This window comes from Phyllostomus discolor, chromosome 3 (genome assembly GCF_004126475.2).
Source record: "Phyllostomus discolor isolate MPI-MPIP mPhyDis1 chromosome 3, mPhyDis1.pri.v3, whole genome shotgun sequence".
NCBI classification, from domain to species: domain Eukaryota; kingdom Metazoa; phylum Chordata; class Mammalia; order Chiroptera; family Phyllostomidae; genus Phyllostomus; species Phyllostomus discolor.
Genome location: NC_040905.2, coordinates 75,810,790 through 75,838,691, shown reverse-complemented (window position 1 = coordinate 75,838,691; position 27,902 = coordinate 75,810,790). Strand labels below are relative to the sequence as shown.

Here is a 27,902-nt window from a genome sequence, read left to right as displayed (position 1 = left end):
ATAGCAAGTATCTCTCTTCCACTCCAATCACTCTTGATTCCTAAATGCAATGTTACAGTAATGAAGGGAGTTCATTGCTCTGTGTTCATCGGATCCATGTAATAAAATGATCGCCCAGTTCGCCTGAAGTCTTTTAAAATACAAACAAGGATGCTGAGATCCAGATTAGTAAATGGCTGCCCTTTGGCTCCTTGGCCAGAAAGGAGGACAGGCAAACTTCCAGGATGCTCCAGTACCCATTTCCTTCCTTCTCAGTACCTGGCCTCCGTCACAGAAAGCAGCCCCAAATTTCTGGCAATGTACCTTTTGGGTGGGAGTGGGTGAAGCTGGGAATGGATGCATGAAAGGAAGGATATAGGTAAGAAGAAATCTCCGTCGCTCTCAGGACCCACTTACTCCTTAAGCTTTTCAAAATAACAGTCCTGTCATGTACTTTTTTAGGCCAGTTTTTAGAACTGATTACAGTTTTATTACAGCAAAAGGATACAAATCAGAAGCAGCTACCATAAGAGACGCTCACGTGAAGTCTGGAAGGGTTCCAGATGCACACCCCCCAGCCGTCCCCTCCCGGGGATGGAGTCCCGGACGGCTCTCAGAGTATCGCCAGCCAGGGAGGTGCATCCAAGCTTCTGTATTTAAAGTTTCTATTGGGGTTTCATTAGGTAGGTGTGACTGACTGAATCATTGGCTGTGTGGATGAACTAAGTTTCCAGCCCCTTCTTTTTCAGGGAGATCAGCCCCATATCCTGGGGCCACTTTTCAGTCTGTGGCTGTGACGGGCATGGCGGAGCCACACTGCGCCCTCCCATAGACACTCCCACACGGCAGAGACCCCGGAGGCTGTTGGGGGCGGGGTGTCCAGCACTTAGTAGCACATGAACTTGCTGACTGTGGTGATTTACAGTGTCCCCAAGGTCCTCCCCCAGAGCCATCACTTCTGAACCCATCGGTGCCACTTTCTAAATACTGAGCGGCTCCTAAACACTAAATCAAATCCACCTTCAGTGTTTACCCGCCTTACCTCCAAGGGCACTTGTCCATCAGCGGTCACGCTCGAAGGAACTGGAAAGGGAATCCAAATTAAACCAGAGGGCCTGCTTAGAAAGAGTAATTACCTTAAGGGTTGATCATGTATTTTATTATGTACTTCTTTCTACTAATTAGTTCATTTATAACGTATTTACTATTAGGCCTCCCATCCCTACTGGGAAATAAGATTCAGAGTATCGTACAACATGGCCAGAGAGTGGTTTCTTCTGCAGCAGCCATTCACTTGGTGCAAAATGTCTCTTTTGATGGTAGTCACAAGCTACATCAGTGCTCTTTGCTATTTTTAACTAAAATGCGTAACAGTGGAGCTGTTTCTGGAAGTAAAATGTGCGTGGTCTTGTGTAGGTTAAGCAAAGATTCATCTTTGTCCACCTTCGTCGGCCTCAGGCCCGTCCAAGCGCTCCCCACTCTGCCACACTCTGTGATGGCCACGGTGCCTCCATACAGAGAAGCAGGGCTGCAGAACCGTGCTTTAGATTTACTATGAATTTATAGATGCATAAATTTGAATGGACTATGGATGTGTGTATGTAAAAATGTAAAAAATATTTATAATAGACCAGAGCAATGTAAACCAAGCCTCCTAATAGTAGTTGTGGGGGTAGCAGTCCAAGGGCACTTAAACTTGGCTGTGGTGTACTAGTCTCTCTTTGAAATGAAGGTATTCTTAGGGTTATATAATTTTTATTACAGACGTTTGAACGTAGAAATAGAAAGGAAGCTAATATGCCAAAATATTAACAGAGGCTAAATCTAGGCAGTGAAAATATAGGCATATTTTTCTTCTTTAATTTTCAAATTAAAGGAACAAAAAATAAAGTGTGGGTTGTGGACGGTGGCCTGTCTCCTGGCTTTAACAACTGGGTAGTTACATGTAAGCACAGTCTTCCTTTGTCCCTGATGGAACTTTATCCATTTCTTATTTGCCCTATTCTTCTTAGAAGTTTCTTTGTATGGTGAGGCAGAGGACACTAATGTTAGCGAAGTTTAATTCATAAAAAGATTTGGGAAAACACAAGTCCTACTCCCACACCTCCAGCCCTGGCCAGGCCTGCAGGAGGGAGCTGAGAGGGGCCGTCTGGCGCCTGGGCTCTTCCTGCAGCCTCAGTGTACGGCTCTCGGGTGGCCCCCCTGGTATGGCTGGTGTATTGGGATAAGGACAGGTTACACAGCAGTAACAGATTAACTCCCGAATTTCAGTAGGAAGCACATGAGAGAAGCTTCTGACTTGCACTACATATCTGTGCAGGGCTGGGGAGGGGGGCACCGCTCTGTTCCACATGCTCACTCAGGCACCCAGGCCGGTGGCAACCCATCCTCTAAAACTTCGCTTGAATGGACCCATCCTGCACTAAAGGCTCCCCCCACGCCCACGGGCCAGAATTAGGCAGGCATTTCACCGTACCCATGGAGGGTGAGAAATACGGGGACACGTGCATATTTGTTGAGCAGTAAGCATCCCTAACGCAGCTGGTTTGTTTGCTTCAAGTGAGATGCCCAATAGACTTAGACGTGAGTCTGAGTGCCAGAGGAGCAGGCCCTCACTCCTCCGTCGTGGGGTGGCACGCAGCCTGTGTGTCAGTGTCACTGGGATCCCTTTCAAAGGACACGTGCCCAGGCCTTACGATGCACAGCTCCGTGAGCTGCCGAACTAGCAAATGGGGTCCGGGACCCCACCCGCTTCCCCATTGCAATCCCAGCCCAGGACAGGAAAGGGAGGGCCGTGCCTTTCATCCGTGCGCTGGACGTGGGCCAAGAGTCTCTGCAGGCGTCCCGCCGCTCCCCCTGTGGTCAGAGCAAGACAGAGAGGTCTGCAGCTGTTCGGATGCCTTCTGCTCACCTGGCCTTCTCCCCCTGGCGCCCGCAGTGTGGCAGTGATGAACCCTGCATCTGAAAGACAAGGGGTTCTCCACCCTGCTCTATCCACACACCAGGGGCTGCAGTTGGAGCAGGGAGGGCAGAGAAGGTGTGCTCTACTGGGGTCTCCAGGGCACAGCCCCCAGGGCTCAGAAGGCAAGGAGGTGTGGCCTGGCACAGGGCGGAACTTCCCCTGCTCATCACAATGAAACAGTTTCACACGGTGTCACCCATGCGATCTTTTTCTTTTCAGTGCAATCTTGATAGAGTTTATTTTTAAGGACCTGTTAATATTGATAGTATTAACAGTCTTTGAACACTTTCAAGATAAGCGTACCCCTCATAGGCTAAAAACAGACGCCTCTGAAGGCAAGGCCGGACTTAAAGCCTATGTTATAACACTGAACATAATCTGAGCATTTATTTGTGATAAGCAGTGATTTATGCACTTCTCATCTAATCTGCACCAGAATTCTACGAGATGGATACTATTACTACAGCCTTTTGAGAGACAAGAACATTCGGGCCCACAGAAGTTTAATAACCTTGTCGTGGTCTACACTGACGTTAACTCTGAGCCCCAGAATTTAGGCCCTAGTAGCCTTACCATGGGATGCAGTGTTCATCGTTTGAACTATTTTCCTGTGTTCTGTTCACCACTCTGTTTCCAGCTTGCGCACAGACCCGAAGTCAGGAAACATCCTCTGCTATGGCAGCGTGGGTGCCAGGTTCCTTAGGGCTCTGCAGATCAACCTTCCCGGCATTCTAAGGCAACATAAAGTAAAGGCAAGCTGAGCTTGTTTCATAGAAGATAAGCTTTTTTTTTTTTTTTTTTTTTTTAAATATTTTATTTATTTATTTTTAGAGAGGAAAGGGAGGGAGATAGAGAGAGAGAGAGAGAGAGAGAGAGAGAGAGAGAAACATCAATGTGCGGTTGCTGGGGGTTATGGCCTGCAACCCAGGAATGTACCCTGGCTGGGAATCGAACCTGGGACACTTTGGTTCCCAGCCCACGCTCAATCCACTGAGCTACGCCAGCCGGGGCTAGAAGATAAGCTTTTTGTGCATGCATTTGATTTACCTTGAGTTGAGCCCTGTAGAGAATGACTGGTAAAAGCTGTCGCCCTTCCTTACTGTAGTTTGTGGAAGTTTTAAGTGGGATGCAGGCAAAACCCCTCAGCACTGTGGTTCCAAACATGTCTTGTTTGGAAACAGGTCCCGTTATTCTGACAGGGCTTCCTGCCCATCTGTGCCATGGAAGTGGTGAGGTAGTGTGTGTAGTCCTGGGCACCGGCGCTTGCTTATCCATCCAGGAACTCCCTCGGAGGAGGAGGTCAGGCTGTTTGTAGGTGAGCTCTTGGCTATAAAGGAAATAGCTGACTTTGTTTGTTGGAAAGATGGCGAGAAATTAGGAAGGCGGCCAACACGCTGACCTCTTCCCCTAGGCAGCCATTTCAGTAATCCATCCAGGTTCCGCAGTGGACTATAACCCGAGAGAATGGCACACATTCTCAGTCTTCGGAGAATGAAAATGAAATGCTGTCGGATTTGTTTTCCTTCTATTTTGTGGTCTCTTTCTCTTTGATTCAGCCTTCTCAAAATTGCCATTAGTGATACAGTGCTATTTTCCTGAAATGCTATGTAAATGATGTTTATAGAGATAAATATTTTTTTCTGTAAATGCATTCTGATTTCTAATTTGTTTGAGGGCTCTAAGAAATGTATAAAATCTTCAGTAAGAGTGTTCCTCTGAAAAATACCCACGAAGCCTGGACTTCTAGGGGGCAGCTTGGCGAGAACTGCGCGGGGAGGCACACACTGCCCCGAGCTCCTCACGTAGAGCTTCTCAGGCCCAGGGACTCATCCTGCTGCAGCGTGGACATCATCTCCACCAGCTCCATTACATGCGGAAATTATGAGCTACAACCTAATTGCCTGAAATTACAGCTACCCAGTGAACGCCACTGTGTTGTGTATTGTAAGCGGAACAGACTCATTCTTTTAGGGTGAATGATAATGCTTCTAATCCTGCTCGGGACTCGGCTCCGCCGCCACCTTCCATTCCTGCCTGTCATTCTCTGCGAGCCGCAGTCACAGATGGCTTCATCAACGGCGGGCTCATCTCATCTGTGCTCTGGCGCTCGTCCTGGGAAACTGGAGCGGCTGGTGGCTAGCCCAAAGTGCTCTTGTTCTGGCCTTGTCTTTTTAGCGCATTTCCCCTCATTTCAGAGCCCTGCCTCTGTGCCCCGCCCCCCCACCCCCACCCCTGGCACCCCTCCACCCTCTTTGCCTCGGACACCTCTAGCACCATGTTCTTCATCACCAGCCCTCACTCTCTGGCTTCTTGTAAAGCTCTCTTGCTCCCAGCCTCTCATCTTTGTATTTACTTTCTTTCATGTGTTTGTTTTCATTTGTCCTGCAGGGCACGGAGATAAGCTAAGTACATTGCTCTGTTAAAGTCACACTCACTGATCCATGAAAGGTCCTGCTTTTAATTTATTTGTTCCTCTTCTATCCTATTTCCTTTCCCTCACTTCATGTGTCCTTATACACAGTGTTTTGTGTGCTGTTTTTAATCCACATAAGGTTACTGTGCTGTGGACTTCTCTCCTCCCCCGACCCCCGCACTTGTGCCCCCGGCACTCCAAGATCTGTCCACACTGCTGATGGGTCCAGGTCTGTGGTGGCCACCCGCCACGTTGGCTACGCCCAACAGCCGGGCTCCCTGCCACCACAAACAGCGCTCCGGTGCAGGTGGCCTTGCTCGTGTCCCATGGGGTCCTGTGTGGGAACTTCTCTGGACTGCACGTCCATCCGGGGTGAGGTTGCAGGGTGCTGGCTGTGTGTTCTCTCACTGGGGCCAAGTCCTGCACTGCAGGTTTCTAGAGGGGCTCGTCAGCCCAGCCGCTCGCCACCACACAGCAGGGCTCCCTCTGCCCCACATCCCTGCCCATCTCGGTGGTCACTGTTATTCCTTTCATCCCATTCTTTTTCTAAGTTTAATATTTTTGTTACTGAAAAGCATGTATCCTTAGGAAGTTCTTTCAGCAAAGGTCTTTTAGCAAAGAATTTAAAGGTAAGCCCTTAATCTTTATTTCTGGCAACACTCTTGATGATAATTATATACTTCTCTATTGCTTCTGTAGCAAATTGCCGTGAATGTAATGGCTTCAAATAACACAGGTTTATTGTCTTACAATTCTGGGGTTCAGAAGTCCAAAACGCACCTTGCTTGCTGCGGTCAAAGTGTCACCGGCACTGCATTCCCCTAGGAGCCCCGGGGAGTTCTGCTCCCTTGCCTCTTCTGGCTTTGGAGCAGCCTGCGTTGCTCCAGCGCACGCCCCCTCCTCCGCCCCCAGCGGCCCGGCACCTGCAGACCTCTCCGGTGCCCGCACTCCTGCTTTTCTCCTGCAAGGGCCCTTGTCACTGCTGGGTCCCTGTAAGATTATCCGGGATAACCTTCCCATCTCAGAATTCCTACAAATATCCTTTAGCCATTTAAGGTAAACATCTTCACGGTTTTCAGGATGAGGATGTGGACTTCTTTGGGGGCCATTATTCAGTCTACCATAACAGCCTACCTGAGTATTGGTCTTAGGTTGAGAGATTTTTAAAACTTAGATTGGGCAGAGTGTATTGAGACCGACCCTGGGGCAAACGCCGTCCACAGTGTTGGCCGTACAGTGGTGAATGCAGCAAACCAGCGCCTGGCCCTCAGCGACCAAGGTGGTTCACTCTCCCATTAGACGGCTTTTAAGATGATCTCTTTATTGCTTTTATTTTTTTGTCCCCCTGTTCCAGTTAGTTTTAGCAGCATAATAAACTGCCCCAAATTTGGAGACGTGCAACAACAAATACGTGTTATCATCCTGGTGGCCCTGGGGTGGCCGGGTCCCAACAGCAGCTCTCAGATGGCTCAGACGCATTGCAGTCAGATGGAGGCTGGGGTCACAGTCACCTCCTTCGTGTCTGGAGGGTGAGGCCAGCTGCCGTGTGCAGCTCAGCAGGGTCGTTGGTCAGGGCACCCGCTGGCCTTCTGTCCCTGGGGCTGTCTCGTAGTGCAGTGGCTGGCTGGTGAGGGGCAGCATCCCGAGAGGAAGAGGGAGGCAGAATGTCACCTTTTTAAACCTGGCCTCAGAAGTTACTGGTTTCACTCCCACTACATTCTATTTGTTAGAAGTAATCTCTCAGGCCAGACACCCACAAGGGGAAGAGAAGCAGACTCCATCTCTTGATGGAAGGAATATCAAAGAACTTGCTGGCAAATCTAAAAACTGTCAGCTGTCACACCTACTTAGCACCTGATGTGATCCTTTGGTCTCGAGGCTCATCTCTGTCTCCATATCTGGAAAACTCACCTCCTTTCTTCTCAAATACTGTTTTTCTGCCATTTCCTAGGTTGTTTGTTTGTTTGTTTGTTTGTTTTGAGAGAGAGACACACACTGATTTGTTGTTCCACTTATGTATGCCTTCATCGGTTGTTTCTTGTCTGTGCCCTGACCGGAGATCAAACCTGCGGCCTTGGTGTATGGGGATGGCACACTGACCAGCTGAGCAACCCGGCCAGGGCTCCTGTTCTCCTCCTTTGGTACACTCCTTGCCGGGGCCCCAGCGGTCATTTGTGCCTCTCACTGACACATGCACATTGTATGTCTTAGCTCCCATGCTGTGCTCTGAGTTAATTCCTCTGTGCTGTGTTCCAGTTCACTAATTCTCTTTTCAGTTTTTTCCAGTCTGGAGTTCAACCAGTGCATTGATTTTTATTTTATCAATTATATCTTCTCCTGGCTTTTCTCTCTCATCTGCCTGTTCTTGTTTAGTATTTGCCTGTTTGTGTTTCAGCTTTTCTTATTCTTTGTGCAAATTCCTATTATCTCTTTAAGGATCATACATGTATTGATTGCGCTGTAGTTCACTGTCTCCTTTGTTTTCATTTCTTCTTGGGTGAATTCATCTCCTGGCTTAGATTGCCTTCATCCTTCCTTCCCTGCCGTCACAGCTCCATGTCCAGCACCTTCGTGGTCACAGGAGTCTTACGTCTCCTTTTCTCTGATGCTGCTGGGTGACTTACTGGGCAATGCGTGTCCCAGCAAAATCCAGCCCAGCTCTCACTGTTCTCTTGTACGTGACATTGTCCCCTGCCCCCAGTATGCAGAGAGTGCACACTCGGACTCCATATCCAAATGTGTCAGGGGTCTGGGACTTTAATTCCCTGGGGTTGACCCCTCTGCACAGTCCTGGGGTTTCTCTCTGGCCTCAGGGGCAGTGGGCTCAGTCCCCTTTTCACAGACGGTGGGGTGGGGCAGAGCAGGAAGGCTCTGGCTTTATTCGGAGGATCAGCTCCAACAGCCTGACTTTCAGGGACCAGCTCGTCACTCCCACCCCTCCTGGTGTGGCCATTCTGGGTCCCGCTCGCTCTCGGTTCCCATGGCTTGCTGCGACACCGCTCCCTCCTAACCGCTTTAGCTTGGTTTTCACTTCGCTTCTGGCATCTGGAGATTTTAGTGCCTTTCTTTTAAACTTGGCAGTGGATTTCTTTCTCTTTGTTTTCTTTTTATGCAGCATTTCTATGCATTCTTAATAGGAGGAGTGCTGTTTTATTTTAGCTGGGGCTGTCGTATATTGGAAATTTTCATTTGTTCTGGATACAGAGTTGCTTCTCCTGTTTGCAGCCCACTTCTCCTGCTTGTCCTCCGGCGTACCTGTCCGAGTGGGAGTCTAAACCCCGCCCACCTTCCTCGGGTAGATGGACCACTTCCTCCTGCATGTTTTGTAGAATTTGGCTTTTCCCTTCTGTTTCTTTCATCAGTTCTCTTCCTTCCACTCTGCCTTTAAGGAATGTGCCCAGCTCTTCCTTCTGCCAGTGCCCCAGGCACATTCTATTCACTGTTATGGTTTTAATTTTCTTATTCTTGACTGTGTACTCAGTCCACTGTCCTGAATGAAAGAGCCCAGCTGAGTTTCAGTGCAGTGGAAGCTTTTTGTTTCTCCCCCGTTTTTTTGGTCCTGCCTCAGCTTTCTTCCTCATTTCCTAAGTCGGCTGTTCCCCTCCCTCGCTCCCAGCAGAGCATCTTACCTCTTTTCTCGAAAACAGAAACCTACAGACAGGCACCCTCTGCCTCCCATTCTCCTTCTCCATCCAGCACACTCACCTTCCTTACTGCCTGTCCTTGCCTGTTTTCTTTTTCTCCCAGAGCAGAAGTGCCCCCTTCTTACTGTGCTCCACTGACCCCTCAATCCAACATGCTCTGCAGACGCTCTCTTCCCAGCACCACGGCCGACCCTCCGCCCTGGGCAACTGATCCACACACAGTTCCTGCACGCCACATCCAGTTCTGACCTCCTTTCCTCAGATTGCATTTCTTCATTGTTGACTGACTATCTTCACTCACATACCGAGTGCTTCCTCAGAGTCAGCGTGTCCATCCAAAGCTGGCATCTCTATTTCTCTCTGAAACATCAACTCCCTCTCATGTTTTCTCTATTTCACTGAGTAGCGCCATAATCCACTAAGTCACCCAGCCACAGGGTTGGGTGTTTTCTTTGTTTTTCTGTTTGTTGGTTGGTTTGTTTTACCTCCTTGAATCGTTCTAGAAGTGTACTGGTCAGTGCAGTAGCTTCTGGCTACATACAGCTATGTAAACTTGAATTTAAATTGGTGAAAGTAGAATACAATTACAAATTCAGTTCCTTGAGTACAGTAGGCACGTGGCAAGTGCTCACTAGGCAGGTGTGACCTGGTGGACGGTGCTGATCTAGGCCACATCTTGCCATTTTCTTTCCCAGTTCACTGTGTTCGCGCCTCAGCATTTCTCACCTGAGCTGTCAGCACCACTTTCAACTCCCTTCTTGTTCTCCCTCACTCCAGTCTGTTCGCTCCTCTGATCAAGTGATCTTTATAAAGCCCTTCTCCCTCTGAGAGTCATTAAGGTATAAATGAGAGAAGCAGAGTTCTGGCATTTTAATGTCATTTCCTTACTTGAACCCCTCAGAGCCTCCCCCATTGCCCTTTTCTTTTTATTGCTTATTTTAAAAAAAAACTCAGCCTTCAAGATCGAATCCCAGTGTCTCCTGCTCTGGGGAGGCAGGGGTGAGGCTTCTCTTACACTAGGGCACTCGCCATCGCACCTCTTGTCAGAGTGCCGTCATTCTTCGATGTGGGGCTGGGCTGTGGGCCCCTGAGAGATAGGAAACTTCCCTTCGTGCTCTACCAGGTTTCCAGTGTGCACAGCAGATTAACTTCCCTTTTGGCATCTGCACAGGTACTGGCTACATAGTGACTTGAGGAGGAATGAAAAAATGGCCTTTCGAATCACGCTCTGTGTTGTTGTTGAAGAACTCCAGTTGAGAAAGGCTGTACAGGCTGGTGAATGACCTTCCTACAAGTATCAATTCCTTGCTTCGGAGTAGCTGTGATGCTGCCTATCCCCTGACTCCGAACCACATATTTTGTAATGAGAAACATACAGGGTGGGCAAAGGTGGGTTTTCCGTTGTTCATATGGAAAATATAATAATTAGTAAATAAGAATAAAGTGTGTGTTCACTCACAACTGTGAACCTACTTTTGTTCCACCCTGTATTTTCTTTAATAAAATATCTTCCATAAAAGACAGGTAGCCCTGTCTGGTGTGGCTCAGTGAGTTGGATATCATACCACAAACCAAAAGGTTGTCAGTTTGATTCCCAGTCAGGGCACATGCCTGTGTTTCGGACCAGCTCCCCAGTCGGGGACATGCAAGAGGCAACTGACTAATGTTTCTCTCCCTCTCTTTCTCCCTTCCTTTCTCTCGCTCTAAGAATAAGAAAATAAAATCTAAAAAAAAAGAAAAAGGTCGATATGTGAGTTAATTAGCTCCAACTTGGTGGCTTAAAACAGTGGAAGTGTATTCCCCCGCAGTCCTGGAGCCCACAAAATCAAGCTGTTGGCAGGGCTGTGCTCCTCCCTAAGCTCCAGAAGAGATTCCTTCCTGCCTCTTTTAGCTCCGGTCCCTGCTGTTCTTTGACTTGTGGCCAAGCTCTGCCTCCATCTCCATGTGGCCTCCTTCCCCGTGTCCATCTCCAGTCTCCTGTTCCTGGTGAGGACCCTGGTCGTTAGATTTAGGGCCTCCCCTATATTCAAGGTGATCGCATCTTGAGATCCTTAATTCTTAATTCCATCTACAAAAACCATATTTCAAAATAAAGCCACATTCACAGGTCCCGGGGTTGGAACCTGGACACATCTCTTGGGGAACACACCCTAACCTATGACAGGCGAGTGTAAAAGTGAGGCTCTGACAGCAGTGTCTTCCCTTCTGAGCCTCACTGAGGCTGAACCAGCAAACAGGGGCCTTCATTTCCATGCGTTTATTTGTGAAATTAAGACACACACCCCCATGGCAAAATCAAGAGGGGAAAGAAGGCTACTTTTACCCTATCTCTGTCTGTCTATCTTCCTTTCTAGGACAGAATCATTCCACTCCCTTCAACTGGATTTTTTTCAGTGCCTAACAATTATCATTAATAATAAAGCATAGACCAAAATAAGCATGCTGAATATCCTTTAGTTTTCAAAGACATTCTCTAGGTCCAAAGCTTTTCAAAAGGTAAGGGATAACCCTGGCTGTGTGCCTCAGTTGGTTGGAGCATCGTCCCATACACAAGAAAGGCTTTGGGTTCCATTCCTGGTCAGGGTACCTGCCTAGGTTGCAGGTTCAGTCCCCAGCTGACTGCATACAGGAGGCAACCAATCGATGTTTCTTTCTCAAAACGATGTTTTTGTCTCTCCCTCCCTTCCTTTCTCTCTAAAATCAATTAACATACCCTCAGGTGAGGATGTAAAAAAATAATAGTAAAATGAAGGTGGATATGTAGATTTAGAACTCATCCGAAGTGTGTGTGCCTGTGTGCAGGCGTGCTGTAGAAACGGCTAGATGTGGCCGTCTCTGTGTGGTGAGGGAGAACATAAGTGCTTCCACTGTGTCCATTTTTCAGTGTCATCTAAATTTTCCACACTGAACATGTTTTGCTTTAGTAATTAGAAGAACTCTTTAAAAAAATATGGAGAGTTTTAATGAAGATTTTGTAGATCACCCAGGATCATTTGTATTTATTTAAAAGCAAGATGAGTGGGCCAGTTGGGATTCTAGGAACAGACCGCTGATTGTGTTGCAAATGATTCAGACACTCTTTAGATCTTGGAGTGGTGTTAACATTGTTCATTATTCAGGACCTCATTAGACTCTCATGGCAGAAGAAGTTGAAATCCATGGTCTTCACCAGAGAGGTTGCCCAGTGCCAGGAAGCTGGCCTGATTGGCAGGGGGGGGGGGCGGTGCATTGCCTCCCCCCCCCCACCCCCACCCCCAAGGTCCTGCTTCGTTGGGAGGGATCCACGCTGTAGCCATTCTTGGTTCCTAGGGCACATTGCACAGTGAGCCCTGCACTCTCTCACCAGCAGTACCATTTGGCTGTGGCAGGTGTAGATTTTCTGGTCTCTAAATTCTTTTGAGCTCAGTCCTGTGTCTGGTGTGTTGCAAGATCGACACGCGTTTCCATCGACCCTCAGTCACTGGAAGAAGAGGCAGCAGAGCATTAGGCACCTTTTAGCTGTTTCACTATTGAATGCAGTTTGCTCTGAGGGGATTTTCCTATTTGGCTTCTAATATGTTGATGAATTATTGAAATTTCAATTACTTTTGGTTCCCAATTTAGCAGGATGGAGACATCCAGGAGACTTAGTATGAAAGCTTTCCAGTTGCTTTTAGAAAAGGGTTTGTCTGGAGGAGTTTTGGCGCCAGGCTGGCAGGGGTGAGGCTCTGCTCCTCCTGGGTCTGGGACCAAAGTGCCCCATGGCCTTGGAAGTCCCTTCGTTCAGTGCTGCTCCAGGTGTGGGCCCCCGACTGGGAGCATCGCCATCTCCCCGGAGCCTGTTAGATATGCAGGTTCCTGGGGTTTGTCCCCATCTACCCAGCATCCCTGAGGCAGGATTCTGTGTTTTTAACAAGCCATGGGGCACTTTGGCACACCTACAAGTTTGGAAGCCCTGCCTTAGGTGCCCTGGGGCTAGTTCTTCCAGCAGGGCCTGCCACCCATTTGTAAGGGCCCATGGGTGCTGTAGTCAGTTTGCCCTTTAAGCTAGACATTGTAGCTGATGATCAAGGTCGCCAGAAAGGACATTTTCTACCAACCCCCTTCACTTACTTCGAACACTTTTCCCTTTGTCACTGAGCCATAACCATAGGGAAGCAGGAATCAGACATTGAAATTCTGTGCAGGTTAATGTATATTCTACAGATCATTCAAAGGGCCCCGTCTTTCACTGTCACACAAAAGCACTGTTTAGATATTCCTTCCCACTGCCCCAGGGACAATCTCATCTCCAAGTCCCTGGGGAAGAGCTGAGAGTGCCACCCCTGTCTCTGCACCGTAGCCTCGCCTCCCGCCAGTTCAGCCTCTCACCCACCCCATGCATACGAACGACCTGGGGCTCCTCATACCCCGGTGTCACCACGATGCCTGTGCCCTTGTGTGCACTGTCCTCCCTGGCCCCGTGCCCCACACTGCCCCCAGCAAAGCCGGCCCTCACTCGTCTGACGTAACCCTGTTCACCTGTAAGACTGCTCGCTACCCCCGCTCTCCCCCTCCCCTGATCGTTTCAGAGACATATTCCTCCCCTTCTCTGCTTCCTACACTTCTCTGGGTAGACACCAACAGCACTCGAGGTGCACTGGGCTGGAATCACTGGTCTGTGAGCTCCGGGTCCCTGAGAGTGGAGATCTCGTCCCAGCCTCTCGATCTGCAGTGCCCAGGACAGCATCGGGCGCGTGAGGCTGAATGAATGAACATTTGTTAAAGATGCCATTCCACCTCTGCTGGAAGCTCCCAGTGCCTTAGATAACATCTTCACATCATATTTGTGGGAGACCGATGCTGGCCAGCAGCAGGTCTAGTTTAAAGTACAGGGACATTTACGTGGACTCAACCAACCTAGCTTTTCAGGGAGGCTGACCTCTTAGTGTAAAGCAGTGTCCTCCCATCCAAGCATCTGGCTCTTTTTCTCTTTGACCATGGAAACCACCAGCTGTGTCTAAAGGCCTCGTTATTATTTCAGGTGCGAGAGCTTCAAACTCGACTACAGAGCGTGCAGGCCACAGGGCCCTCCAGCCCTGGCCGCCTCACTTCCACCAACCGCCCGGTCAACCCCAGCACCGGGGAGCTGAGCACGAGCAGCAGCAGCAATGACATTCCCATCGCCAAGGTGAGCTGCTGGGGACCGCAGGAACACCTCCCGTCATCTGGAAGCAGGGCCACTGTGCAGGCATGCGATTAGCTCAGACGGCCCCAAGAGGCTTCCCCAGGGTCTCGCACTGGCCTCCTGTGCTTGAGCTGCAGGGAGAGATAACCCACTAATAGTTTTAAGTCTCTTTCAGTGGCAACCTGGACTCCAGCTCTCATTAATCAGCTGGCTGGAGTATGTCACAGCTGACAAGTCACTGTGGAGAGTGAGACATTCTGTCAGGTTCAGCAATACTAAGGGGTGGATGAAGAGGTGCTCCCTGGGCTGAGGTGCAGCCCAGGAGGGGACGCTGAGTGATGAACCATGATTTCCCCACTCCTAGGACTGACAGCCCTGCCAGCAGAGAAATAGATATTGATGGCCAGGCCGTGGCAGTTGGGAGAAGCAGCCCCTCCTGTTCTTTGCCACAGCCCCAGGCTCCTATGTTGAGTCTACCCTAGAGAGAATATTCAAGTGATGCATCTCTCTCCCCTGGTAGCCGAGCCGGTCTGCACAATAAGATTGGTTCTCAGCCATCAAGTTCAATGAGTCAGGCCACAACAGTGTTTCCCAACCAGAAGTGATTTTAGTCCCCCAAGGGGTACCTGGCAGTGTCTGGAGACAGTTTTGATGGTTACAACTGAATTGCTACTGCATCTTGTGGCTAGAAGCCAGGGACACTGCTGGACATCCTACGACACACAGAACAGCCCCCACATCAAAGAATATCCAACCCCAAATGTCAGTAGTGCTGAGGGTGAAAAGCCCCAGGTTACATGAAGGGTATAAAAAGTGGACAAGTGAGTTGTTTTTAAGATGTTAACCAGTTCCGTTGCCATGGTGAACCGGTGGTCCTGGGTAAACAGTGTGAATGGTTTATCTGCGGGGTGATAATTTGCTCTTTTGCTTTTTAAGATTGCCGAGAGGGTGAAGCTGTCAAAGACGAGGTCTGAATCTTCATCATCCGATCGACCAATCCTGGGCTCAGAAATCAGCAGCATCGGGGTGAGTGTCCACGAGAAGCAAGGCGAGAAAGTCCCCACAGAGCGGCAGGACAGTGGCTAGGAGATGATGGAAGAACTTCTCAAGTTCACCTCCAGCAAACCGGTTAATTATACTAATAAATCATACCTGATTTCCTTCCAAAGAGTCAGATTGAAATGTATAGTGTTTTCCACATGGTGAATTACTTTTTTAGCTTTAAGGGAGATGGTTTTCCTCTACTAGAGACCATTCAGAGTGAAATGATTTAGGTCTAATAGCTGGTGACGTAGATGAAAGTCTTGACCTATCTGCTTTATGTCACCCTGCTCCCCAGAGACTGAGCGAGTCAGGAAGCTCTAAGAGAACTGCACTTTTTGCACATCCCGCTTGAAAGGCAGCGTGCTGGCCACTGGGGATGGATGCTGCCTTTGAAGGATAGCCCAGTGCTGTGACAGACCAGAACCTTCTAGCCTGGTACCATACCAGAGTGTCTGTTTGTAGAGTCTGCAGACCTCCTAGGGCTGGTGGATGGAGGAAAGGCAGTAGTTTCAGTTCCCTGGGGGATACCTTTTAGGATTGGGGGTGAGGTTAGAAAGGCCAGCTGTGTGATCTGTAAGGCTGGAGAGAGCCCGGATAGTGCTTTTAAGGCTCTGATTCAGATTCTGCACTGAGCAAAAATTGCATGCATCAAGATTCCATGCCAGATTTAAGATATGAAATGAAAGGATCTCCTTGGCTATAGCACCGGAGACGAGGGCCTGGAGTGGCAGGGGCTCAGGAAGGGGGAAGGGAGTCCAGGCTCTGCTCCAATCCAGAATGTCTGTATCGGGAGACTGCAGCTGTGTTTTGATCCTGTTTGTGTATTGCTTTCACAGCACACAGTTAGAATTGTGTAGAATTTTTATGCTAGAATTGTATTGCACAAACTGAGAAAGATCAGGGTAACCATCTCCTGGTGCCTGGTCCTCAGGAATAGAAGCTTTCAATTGTTCTGCATGCACAGCATGCCTGGGGATCAGTGTCCCTGAAGTGACACTATCCAGAGGGGGATTAATGCTCACCTGTGCAGGTATCCAGCAGCGTGGCGGAACACCTGGCTCACTCTCTTCAGGACTGCTCCAACATCCAGGAGATCTTCCAGACGCTCTACTCACACGGGTCTGCCATCTCTGAAAGCAAAATCAGAGAGTTCGAGGTGGAAACAGAACGCTTGAATAGGTAAGGAGAAATCCTGTGTAGTTGAGTGATGGGGGAGCGGCCTTCCCTCCCCTTTGCGAAGATCGACTGGAGTGGGCTCGTGCGTCGTGGCACAGTGATGCTGCCAGGCCGGTGGGTGGGAGTCTGCACCGTCTTGCTCATCTCAGGGGCTTACAGCAAGCAATCTGGGCTGGCATCATGCGTGGGAGACCGGACTCAAATGCACAGGGCCTTGTCCTTAGAAGGACCCCACACTTGCTTTACTGCTCTTCTCGTGCCGTTTTCAAGTCTTAATAACTTATGCACTCGGGGCCCCACTTTTTCATTTGGCACTGTCCCTCAGAAACCTTGTTGTAACCCCCAGAGCAGTTCACACAGACTGATGAGTAGGTCGGGATGACAAGATGGAGGCCAAGTGTGCAGGCCTGGGCTGCCGAGAGAAGTTCGGGGATGTAGAGTCAGCATCCTTGGGGTGCAAGGAGGCACCCGGAACCAGCGGAGGAACCCGATAGAGGCATTCCTGGGACTAACCAAGCCTGCTGCTGGTCTTACCCTCCCTGCTCTCACTGAGGGTCGCCTAATTTCATTTATGGTTTTAACAAATGTGCACACCTCTCTGTTGCTGTATGCTGTCTGTCTTAGAATAGTTTTACCATGTACCCAGTTTTACGGATTCTTCCCCAGTTTCATGACAGAAGTCGTCTTGACTTTGCCCCCCACCTCGGGCAAAGCCGGGCTTATGTGTCATTCCGGCAGTGAGAGACAGCTGCTGGAAAAGGCAAGGAAGGACCAGGGCCCAACCGGGTAACCCCTTTGACTCAGCATCGCCCCGCAGTGGCAGAGTGGACGCCAAGTCTCACCCCAGTGTGGCGTGGCTGCCCGACATACCAGGTTTCAGTGGCAGAGCACAGTAAGCACTGGAAAGGCCTATGAACTCACCCAGGAGAAACGCAGATGCCTTTCCCCGTACACCAGTGCTTAATGCCACTCCCCTTGCGTGTGGCAAACCTGAATAAATTGAATTACTGTGTTAGTCCTCCCTGATTTGAAGCTGTTTAATACAGTGCTTGAGAACTAAGGAAATGTGGCAAATCTAGGTCATTTTAAATCTTGAAATTAAATGGTTTCCTTATTAAATCCAAAATACTTAAGAGCGACAATCCTGATGATTACCTTGTAGCAGGAAAGAAGCAGCCCTCTGAGTGCTGTATCACAAGCCACAGAGTGCTTGAAAATGGGAGCAGACATGCCCTTCGCAATTTAATGAAGTCGGATGCCTTCAGGGGCCCTCCGTTCAGTGAGGGCCTCCCTCTACAGACTCTGGGATTTAACAAGCCTGCTTTGTAGTTGAACTTGGGGGAGGCTCCTTTCTTTGCAATTATGTGCACCTAGGAGAGACCAAAGAAGAGGGAACTATTTGGGGCCTGTAGCTCACATTGTGGTGTTGAACAGCTCACAAAGGGCTCTCACAGACAACCTCTCAATCACCAGCTTGGGAGGGCAGAGTGGCAGTCCCATTTTGCGAAGGAGAAAGCAAGGGCTTCCACAATGAGTGACTCGCCCTAAGTGCAGAGCTGTTAATTAGCCTAGCCAAAAGTCCAAGCCCTGCCCTTTGACCTTACCTCCATTATCCTCTCTGTGATCAGAGCTGCAGCTACAACATGGGAGTCCTTAGAAATAATCTAACAGGATGCCCTCACATCTGTTATTATTTAACTACCTATCGCAAAGTTGGAGGCCTCTTACACTCCAAAAAATGACAGCCTTTAACTTTGTGTGTGTGGGGGGAGCAGGGTCATACCTAATTAAAAATGCTTCCTCATTTAACCACTGTGTTAAGCGCCTACTCTGTGCTAGGCTGTTTGGTGTGCAAAGGGAAGTATGATAGACAAGGTCCCTGCTCTGATGGAGCTTGTGTTCTCTTAGGGCGCTAGGCGAAAAGCAAGCAAGGTCACAGGAAAGCTCCAGGTAGATAGGACACTGCGGTAGAGTAACAAGGAGGGCTGGTGTTTCTAGTGGTGGCCAGGGAAAGCATCTCTGAAAAGGGAACGTTTAGGTTGAGATTTTAAGGGGGGAAAGGAGCACCCCTGTGACAAAGTAAGAATTGTCTTAGGGGCCAACTCATCCACCTCAAGGCTGGAAGCACATTGGCATGAAGTAGAACTGCCTGAGGCCCATGGAGCTAACCCGGAGTGAGTATGAGGAGGGCTGCCGTGAGATAAGGGGGCAGGAGGGAGAGCCAGGGCTGGGTGGGAGGTGGATTTGGAGGCCATGGACAAACTTTACTCTTTATTCTGTGTCATTCAAAGTTGTGGAAGGGCTTTAAGTAGAAGGAGCAGATCTGATACAAATATTGAAAGCTCAGTCAGGTGTGAGGGATGGAAAGGGGTGGGGCAAGAGCAGAAGCAGGGAGGGTGTGCAGAGGACCGGCATGGCTGAAATAGGGAAGATGGGAAGGGATGGGGGTCGTCAGTGTTTGCTGGTGAAATCAGCGGAAACCGCAGCTGGTTAGATCTGGAGATGAGAGGAGGGGGTGGTCTCAAAAGAAGATTCTCAGGTGACTCACCTTACAGTTGGGTACATGGTGGTGGCACTGACCGAGATAGAGAAGGTGGGGAAGGATGCAGTTTGGGAAAAATCAAGAGTCCCACATAGGAGTGTTAAATTTGAGGTGTCAGTATGACACCCAAATCGGAAAATCAGGAAACCGCTGGATATGTGAGAGCGGCACTCAGGAGACATCTGCACTGGAGAAATTCGGGAGCCTTGGGAACGTAAATGCCTGTTAAAGTCATGGCACTGGACACACCTCACCCCGGGGAGGGTGGTGGGGGGCATTGACAGAGGAGGGGCTGAGGGAATGCCAACACTCACAGGCTTCAGAGACAGTAAGGAGCCAGCAAAGGAGACAGAAGAAACGGCCTGTAAGGCAGGAAAAAACCAGGAGAGACCTGTCGAGACCCAAGGGAGGAAGGAGTGGCCCGTTCATGGTGTGTGGCCTGAGAAGGCCCCTACAGTGACTTTGGCCACGTGGAGGTGTGTGAGCTGGGTAAACCGTTTGACCTGATTAGTGGGGACCAAATGTTCACGGGAGCAAGTTGAAAAGTAATGAGAAAGTAGGAACTGTGTCAAGAAGCTGTAACGTGACAAGGGCAGAGAAGTATGTTCCGTGACACCTTACACTGAACTGACCTTGAAGTCGTCTAAGCCTCGCAGTTGTCGTATACACTCAGTAGGCATCTCCCATGAGGGGGAGTGTCTCCATAATCTGCTCTCATATCATACTCCTAATATGTGGTTATAGGATCAGTTCTCAAGGCTCATGGCTTCCAAGTTTAACATTTTAACTGTCACTTGCATTGTGTGTGTGTGAAACCCTCTGTCTCTTTAAGACTTGGAAGTCAGAATTCTACAAACGAGTGTGTCCCATGGAAAATGAACCCTGGTACCTCGAGGATCAGGGTCCTGGCACAGAAAATGAAGCAGCAGAAGGCTTATGTTTTTCTGACTTTGTTACAGGCTCGCCTGCTCTGACTGTGTAGGTCTTTCTGGTTCCTGTAAAGCCTGATGTTCCCACTGCCAGTCCTGTCAGTACTTAGCAGCTGCAGGAATGTCCAACCTGGAAGGAGCTTTGGACGCACTCCGAAGTGCCTGGTCCACTTCCCATTCGGAGCCCTGTGGGGCAGTTCGCATTTCACTCACTAATTCGTCTTTTGCGTCTTCTCTGTAGCTAGTGGTTAAGAGCACAGGATCTGGGGTCAGACTGTGTGGTTCAAACTCCAGGATAAGGTATTTAACCTTCCTGTGCCTCTACTTCCTCTTCTGAGAAATGGGGATAATAACAAAATTCAAAGGGCGGTTGAATTTGCAAGCAAGTGCTCTGCGAATAGTAGCTGTGACTATGATGCGCTTCTCGTTGTCCCCCGGCTATTGAAGCATCCCAGTCACACAGCTCATGGGGCCTGAGGTCATGCGGTTTGCTGCTCTCCCTGGTTTATCCCCAGAGCACATGGCCGATGGCTGGGTGGGAAATAACTGGGTAATTCACACAGAATTAAGTGATTTTTAAACTTACAGTTGCTTCCTTTATTGTTTCATGTTTCAGTTACATTTGCTAAAATATCTGACACACTCACTTCCTAACCTGCGTTTCCAGCCTGAATCCAGATTAGACCACTAAAATATTGGCAAGTTACTTGTGGCCCTAGTGTGAAATTGAGATTTTTCTTCCTTCGTAGCCGTATTGAACACCTCAAATCCCAGAATGATCTCCTGACAATAACCCTGGAAGAATGCAAAAGCAACGCCGAGCGGATGAGCATGCTGGTGGGCAAATACGAATCCAATGCCACAGCGCTGAGGCTGGCCCTGCAGTACAGGTGGGACACGGAGGGTCAGGGCCTCTTTCCCGTAGAAATGCATCTGTAGTAACCTTCTGCATGAGGTAGAAAGCAGGCTTTCGAAGGCATGCTCTGGGGCTGGACCAGCAAACATTAGTGTGATGCATATTGAAAATCAATGACCACCCTTGTAGCAATTAGGAAAATAGGAGTAATGACCGTGGTGTTAGTAAACAGGTATGTTTCTGCCAGCGTGTTCAGCTGGAATATTATTTCACTCAGGTAACATCACTCAAAATATCAATCTTTGCATTACATACTCATTTGTGGTTCTTTCCAGTATTTGTTCATATTCACACATATTTTACATTGTTACAAATCCAGTGCGTTCTATTTCTTCAACATGTTACAGTTTTGCGATGTTGGGTAATAGTCTCCATTTATTTTGAATGGCCGTGTCCCCTGTATCAAGTCTGTGTATTGTCATTTTATTTACTCATTTCTCTAAAAGACTTTTTTCACACTTTGACACGGAAAATAATTCTATGGTGAATAATTTAATGCAGATAATATCCTTATTCTTTGTACTATTTCCCTTGGGATAACATCCCCGAAGCAGGAATTATAGGTCAAAGGACAAGAATAGTTTCATGGCTCTTCGGGCGTGCTGCTGGCTTTCCCCCGTAGAAACAAGCCCGTTTAAGTGCCCACGACACACTCACTGATGAGCAGGTGGTGTAGGAGTGCGCCCCTTTTATTCCTGCCCCATCAGCTGTGGAGTTTATCTATTTTTAAATGACTGCTTTTTAAATAGCTGAAAAGCTCTGCTTTATGACTGCCTTTTAGAGGTTTATTTTATTGGTGCCGCTACTCAGGCGTGTTTGCCAGGGGCCCAGCGTAGTGACTGTATGTCACTTTTGGCATTCTCTAAAAAGCTCAGTATTGTTTCAAGAAACATTGCTTCTTCAGAAAACAAAGTCAAACCACAACACACAGAACCAAAGCTAGAGAGCAGTCGCACTTGTTTACAGACACACCAGAGCAAAGCGATAACCCGACTTTGATAACTCTGGAAGCAGGCTGCTCTGCACACACACCTGCCTGTCTCCCTCGGGCACGAAGCAGTGTCCCGGCGTCTCCATCCTGACAGGAGGGCCACCCTGGAGAGGAGCCGCTACCCGCACTCAGAGCTCCCGGCTGGGCCCTTTTCCTTATCTCAGTAAAGGAAGATGGAAGCAAAGGCAATCAGAAAACAGATGGCCCGATGACTAGATGCTGAGTTAAGCAATATTTCCCCCGCTCAGCTGGGAGAAGCTAGTAGGTCATTTGCTTCTGGCGGAGGTTCAGTGCATCCTGTCCGGGACCGCGCAGGCAGTGTGCGTGTGCCCTGCCTCCTGTGCAGACGCGGGTTCACGTGGGGTCACCAGTGGCAATGAGAAAGGGGTCACTTTTGGTCCTCTGCCTGATGTGCCTGTGATGGTGGGCACAAAGAAAACTAACATTTTGCCAGAGATTCTGTATTTCATGACACAGTTTGACAAGCGTCAACTGGAGCTGTGGGGATGGAGCTCTTCTCTGTCTGTGCCGTCCACTATGGCTGCTGCAACCAAGGAACTGAATTTTTCACTTCCTTTAACTTGCAATTTTTCCACTTAAGTAGCCACATGTGGCTAGTGGCTGCTGTGTCAAATAGTGCAGATCTAGATCAAAACAGTCTCCTTTCTGCTCAAAACAGTCTCCTTTCTGGAGTGTAACATTAGTGAACTATTATCGTATAACTATTATTATGTCACAGTTTTTAGGGTCAGGAACCCAGGTGGCTCTAATTCAGGGTCTCTTACAGGGTTCTGGTGAAGCCATCCACCAGGACTGTATCATCGGAACCTTTAACTGTGCCTGGCGGCTCATTCACGTGGCTGTGAGGTGGAGTCCTCAGCCCGCCACTGGCTGTCGGCCAAAAGCCTGAGCTTCTCATCCCACGGGCCTCCCATGGGGCTGCTCGAGTGTCTTCACGACAGGGCCTCCTCCAGAGAGGGTGAAAAAGGGCAGGGCGAGAGTGACCGAGACGGAAGTCACAGCGCTTTTAACATTCTGGTCCTGGCTGCAACATGCCACCCCTGCTGCAATATTCTTTTGGTCGCCCAGACCAACCCTGGTGCAGCGTGGGTGCCAGCACCGCAGGCTGCAGTGCCTTTCCCTTGCAGCGCATCGTGCAGAGGGCAACAAACTTGCCTCTCCCACGTGTGTGGTGTCTTGTATTTTTCTAGATGCTAGTTTAAAACGAAAAGGCAGGGGTGGGGCACAACTCAGCAGAGCATGTCCTGGCTCTGTCCAGGGTGTTTCCGCACTGACAGGGCGGCCAGGCTGAGAGGTGGGTCTGGAGCGGGTGGGGCGGCCCTGCGGTGAAGGGGCCCGTGTTTGCCACAGCTGAGGCGCCCGTGCTTGTGTTTCAGCGAGCAGTGCATAGAAGCCTACGAGCTCCTCCTGGCCCTGGCTGAGAGTGAGCAGAGCCTCATCCTGGGGCAGTTCCGGGCGGCTGGCGTGGGGTCCTCCCCGGGTAAGTGTGGCCGGAGCCCCTGCCCCTCTTCCTCCTTCTGTCCCTGGCCTCTACAGCTCTGCTGCCCCCATCCTGGCTGTGGGCACCCGAGCACTGCCCCGTAGCGTGGAACTCGCTTCTCCAGTGTTTTTCGTGTTTCCCTCATGACTGAATGAGTAAATTGTTTATGTTGAATGCAGCAGGAACTGGAGTGGTGAATCACTCATACGTTCCAGCGGACCCGCCCTCTTAGGAAACACCTCCTCCCAGGCCGGCAGGAGGGCCAGGCCGAGCGGGAGGCCCTCGGGGAGGGCGAGAGGGACAGCTGTGCCAGGCTTCTCTCTGTGCTGCCGCCCACTCAGACTGTGCTCGCCCCGCGGCTGTTGTTGGCTGCGCTTTTTCTCCAGATTTCTCCCTTCGGGTAGTTTTGAAGCATGAGTGCCCTCCTGCCCTGGCTGCAGGTGCCCCGTGTGTGTGCGCAGAGGGAGTGGTTTCCCGCTGCGCCCAGCAGCTCCCCGGACCGCTCGCCCCACGCCTGGCCCTGAGGCGGAGCGGCGCTGTGCACCCGCCCCCCATCTCCCCACCCCACGGTCCCGGGTCCTTTTGGCCTCACTTGTTCCTCCAGACCTGCACTGCCCCCCACTTCTGTCCTTCAATTTTAAGTAACTAGAAGGGAGGGAGTATTAATTGGAAAGGACACAAGTGTGGCGTCCTGATTAGCGACGTTCGCTAAAACTTCACCAGTGACTGCGGCCCTGGTCCTGGCAGTAACGGGAGGAGGTCTGCCGCAGACATGGTGCGTGAGAAGGAAGGGAGATCCAGGGAGAAAGGGGGACTCCTCAGTGCCCAGGCCTGGAGCCTGCGCTTTACAACAGCAGCTTCTTTGGAGAAGTAACAGCAAGTAGACAGAAATCTGAAGCGACTGGATCACTTCTTAGCCAGAGATGGGTGCTGGTATGTGTGCATAGACCAGGGGGCCTCAGCCGTGGGGACCAGGCCATCAGTCAGAGGCTGGCTTTTCTTTTTTTAAGATTTTATTTATTTATTTATTTTTTAGAGAGAGGGCAAGGGAGAGAGAAAGGGAGGGAGAGAAACATTGATGTGCAAGAGCTACATTGATTGGTTGCCTCTTGCACGCCCCTAACTGGAGACCTGGCCCACAACCCTAGCATGTGCCCTGACCAGGAATCAAACTGGCAGCCTTTTGGTTCAAAGGCAAACCTTCAATCCACTGAGCCACACCAGCCAGGGCAAGGACTGCAGGGCAGGGACTAGCTTCTCTTTAAGAGCTATGAGACACGCCTGGCAAAGGTCACCATCAGGGCACCTCCGGAATGAATCGCTCCCCCCCCCCCCATCTTTGCCAGCAACTCCTCCACCCTTGTCTGGGGTCTGGCTTTTGCACGGAACATGTGCATATTTTTTCTCCTTCGGTTTTGACATGTGCAGGGATATAAAGCAAGTCGAAAGGAAAGGAAGTGTCCTGAGCATTAATTTCCTGCTTTATATCCAGCTTGCACAGCAGGGCAGCCGGCCCCCGTGTGTGCGGGTGACCATCCTCCACGCCCCGCTCAGCGTTTCCTAATAGTATTGCCATCTCAGCCCAGAAGTAGAAGCTCTGCCAGCATTTCCATTAGAAACCTCATTTTTCAGGGTCTTTTAACTGAACTATAAAACTTTATTCCTCATATTAAACAGATCCTAAACTGATCTTGGCCCACTGTCAGGTGTTTTAATATATGTATTAAGAAAACCGATCAATTAAAGGGGGAAAAAATCAATCATCTTATTTCCAGTTTGTATAGGAGGAATGTTTTAAACTGCTTTGTCCTTGAAAGGTAGCTTTTATTGGGCTTGTGTCTACTCATCATAGTTACTTGGTAGGAGCTGGAAAATGTTTTATTTGTGGAAGGAAGAAAGGCGTGGAAGTTTTGAGAGAAACGGCCCGAGGGAGGCCCAGGAACCTGAGCCTGCAGGGTGTACACACCTACACTTCCCCCCACTCTCCAGGAGGCTGAGAGGTGGCTTGCCTTTTAGTCCTTCCCTGTACACCTCACTCTCCCATCCTGCTGACAGGCCCTGAAGGGCTGTATAGTTGCACTGCAAAGCAGGGCTAGTTTGTGACATTTACCCATAGTACCACTTATTGTGGGTTTTTCCTTTGTCTCTGGTTGACAGTGCAGCCGCCTGGTAAGTTCACTCTGGACGTATTAGATGGGTGCTTCTTAAACCGTGCCCTGGGAGCTACAGGAGTTTCTTTGGGCCTCAGCAGTGCGCTTGGCGGGGGTGGGGCAGCCGAATGAAGTGGCCACTTCGGCCAGTTCCACATTTACTATTTTTGTATATTAGGCTCTGGCGTAAGGTTTTCATTGACAATATTTGGAAGGCCGTGCATCTAGGCTGTAGAGAAGGCAATCTGGTTAACCTGTCAGACCAGTACAGTTTTTAAAATGCAACAAGAAGGTGAAGCTTTGGGCCAGGGGATTCACTGGCTTCGGGTGGGCGTCCTCTACCCCGGACCCCTGGCTGCAGCCCAGCTGCCTGGCCCCTGGAGGCACGGAGCTGCCACTGGCCACGACAGACCCGAGACAGAGAGGTCAGGGATAGTGTCGGCACAGAAAATGCAGGCCAATCTGAAGTTCCCATTTTAACTATTAGGTTTGTCACCATTGCCCATGTGAAGCTCTAACCAAAACCATGGGCTCGGGAGATACAACCCAGTTTTCCCTCAGGCTCTCCCTGCAGTCCTTCACAAGGACATGCCCACATGGGGAGGAGCGGCCAAGCAGTTGGCTTGTAACTGGGTGGGAGGAGAAGCCAGGAGCCTCGATAATTAGAAAATCCTAGCATGGTAGAGCTGGAAACAGGCCTCAGAGGTCACATCAGCCAACCCTTCCTTTGCTGACGAGGACAGCGGAGCCGGAGCAGAGGAATGCTTTCCTGAGAACAGCCTCTGAGTGACAGAGCCGGACCCAGAGCACGGCCACCCACTGCTGGCTCCTCTCCACCAGGCCTCCGCCGCCCCTCCACCGAGTAACTGAGAAGTGATCCCCCACGCTTGTTCCTAGGCTTGCCTCACCTAGACCTGTGTTCATTAATCCATCGCCTTCTCTCAGGAGACCAGTCAGGGGATGAAAACATCACTCAGATGCTCAAGCGCGCGCACGACTGCCGGAAGACGGCTGAGAATGCGGCCAAGGCCCTGCTCCTGAAGCTGGACGGCAGCTGTGGGGGCGCCTTCGCCGTGGCTGGCTGCAGCGTGCAGCCCTGGGAGAGCCTGTCCTCCAACAGCCACACCAGGTAATGCTCAGCCTGTCTGCGGCGAGAGGGGAGGGGCTGTGTCCTGCCGTCTGCTCACTGGGCTCCGCACGCAGGGACCCTGCTGGCCTGCTGCATCTGGGGAGGAGTTAGAGAAGCAGAGTGGAGAACTGGAAACAGCCTTCTCATTTGTGGAAACTGCAGCCCAGGGAGAAGGGGAGGTTTGTTCAAAAACAGTGGTGGGCATGGAACCCACACCCACCTTCCTGTCAGGGGCTCTTTCTCCTGTTTTTCTTCCGTTCTCCAGTTCTTTACAGTTTTCCATTTCCTAGAAGCATCCCGGGCAGCTACTGGCTGCAAAGGGTCCCTAATCACCCGAAGCCCATACCACTGCATCCTATCCCAGCCTCTCTCTTCTCCCTTTGTCTTGCACCTCTGTCTTTGGTCAGCTGCTCTCAGGCAGTAGCAGCCCCCTCTGTCTCATCTCTGTCTCTCAGAGCGACACCATATTCCTAGTATGTGCTTATTTAACACGTACTTAATCATGAATCTGAGTTCAAGTTTGTGAATCTAGAAAACTGAAGTGAGTTCTTGAAAAAGACGAGGAGGAAAGCCATGGAGACCCACTAAGTATAATTTGCTGAAGCTTTTGGATTCTTTTCGATGGGGGCCAATGAAACCTGTCCAGTGATCTCACTTCTTGCCACTGAAGCCCTAAAGATGTGAATGCCTTCCATGTGTATACCAGTTCTCGGTCTAGGAAGGACGTTGTTAGAGATTCTTATTTGAGCACCAAATCTTAAAAGACAGGAAGGGTAAGTTGCTCCCATTTTCACAGGGGAAAAATCCTTGGCGTAGAGATAGGTAAGTGACTTGCCTAAATAAGGTCATGGTCACAGGACTGGTAGATGAGGGGGCATCAGGACTTGAACCAGGACGTCAGCACCAAACATGTTTCCACCAAACCAGGGTGGGTCTCGTGGCACGGGAACACAGTGCCTCCTTTGCAGGTCAGGTGACTCGAACGACGTAAGGAGAGCTTGACTCTCAAGAGCTAAAGGAGAGATACTGATGTTTCCTGGTGCCTGAAAGCAGTTTAACTTTTCATCTTTCCCACTGGCAGGCCACAGCCATCTGCCCACGTGGCTCCGTTTACCTGTCCTGCACCTGGTGCCTCAGGAAAGGGGACATTCCCATAACGCGCTTGGCCAGGTGCTCGAAAACACAGGGGACTGATTTTCTCTTGACCCCAGCAACAACTGTCTTATTTAGGGAAGCACAGACTATAATTTATGTTTTTCTTAAAACCAGATTCTTCTGTCTGAATGCAGAAAGCAGATGCTCTTCTTAATGCCTCTTCCAGACGTGCATGATCTGTGATTTCCATGTTCGTCTGCAGTAGAATGTAGTTCTCGCTCTGTC

The 27,902-nt window shown here is 49.9% G+C and overlaps 1 protein-coding gene across 1 annotated transcript in view; it reads left to right on the top strand.

Annotated features, from left to right (window-relative positions):
• Nucleotides 1-27,902, top strand: part of MCC (MCC regulator of WNT signaling pathway) — a 392,112-nt gene that overhangs the window by 337,654 nt on the left and 26,556 nt on the right. Inside the window, 6 exon segments of the mRNA XM_028508357.2 lie at nt 14,001-14,147; nt 15,081-15,170; nt 16,219-16,367; nt 20,585-20,725; nt 23,140-23,243; nt 26,339-26,522. Coding sequence (XP_028364158.1) covers nt 14,001-14,147; nt 15,081-15,170; nt 16,219-16,367; nt 20,585-20,725; nt 23,140-23,243; nt 26,339-26,522 — 815 coding nt within the window.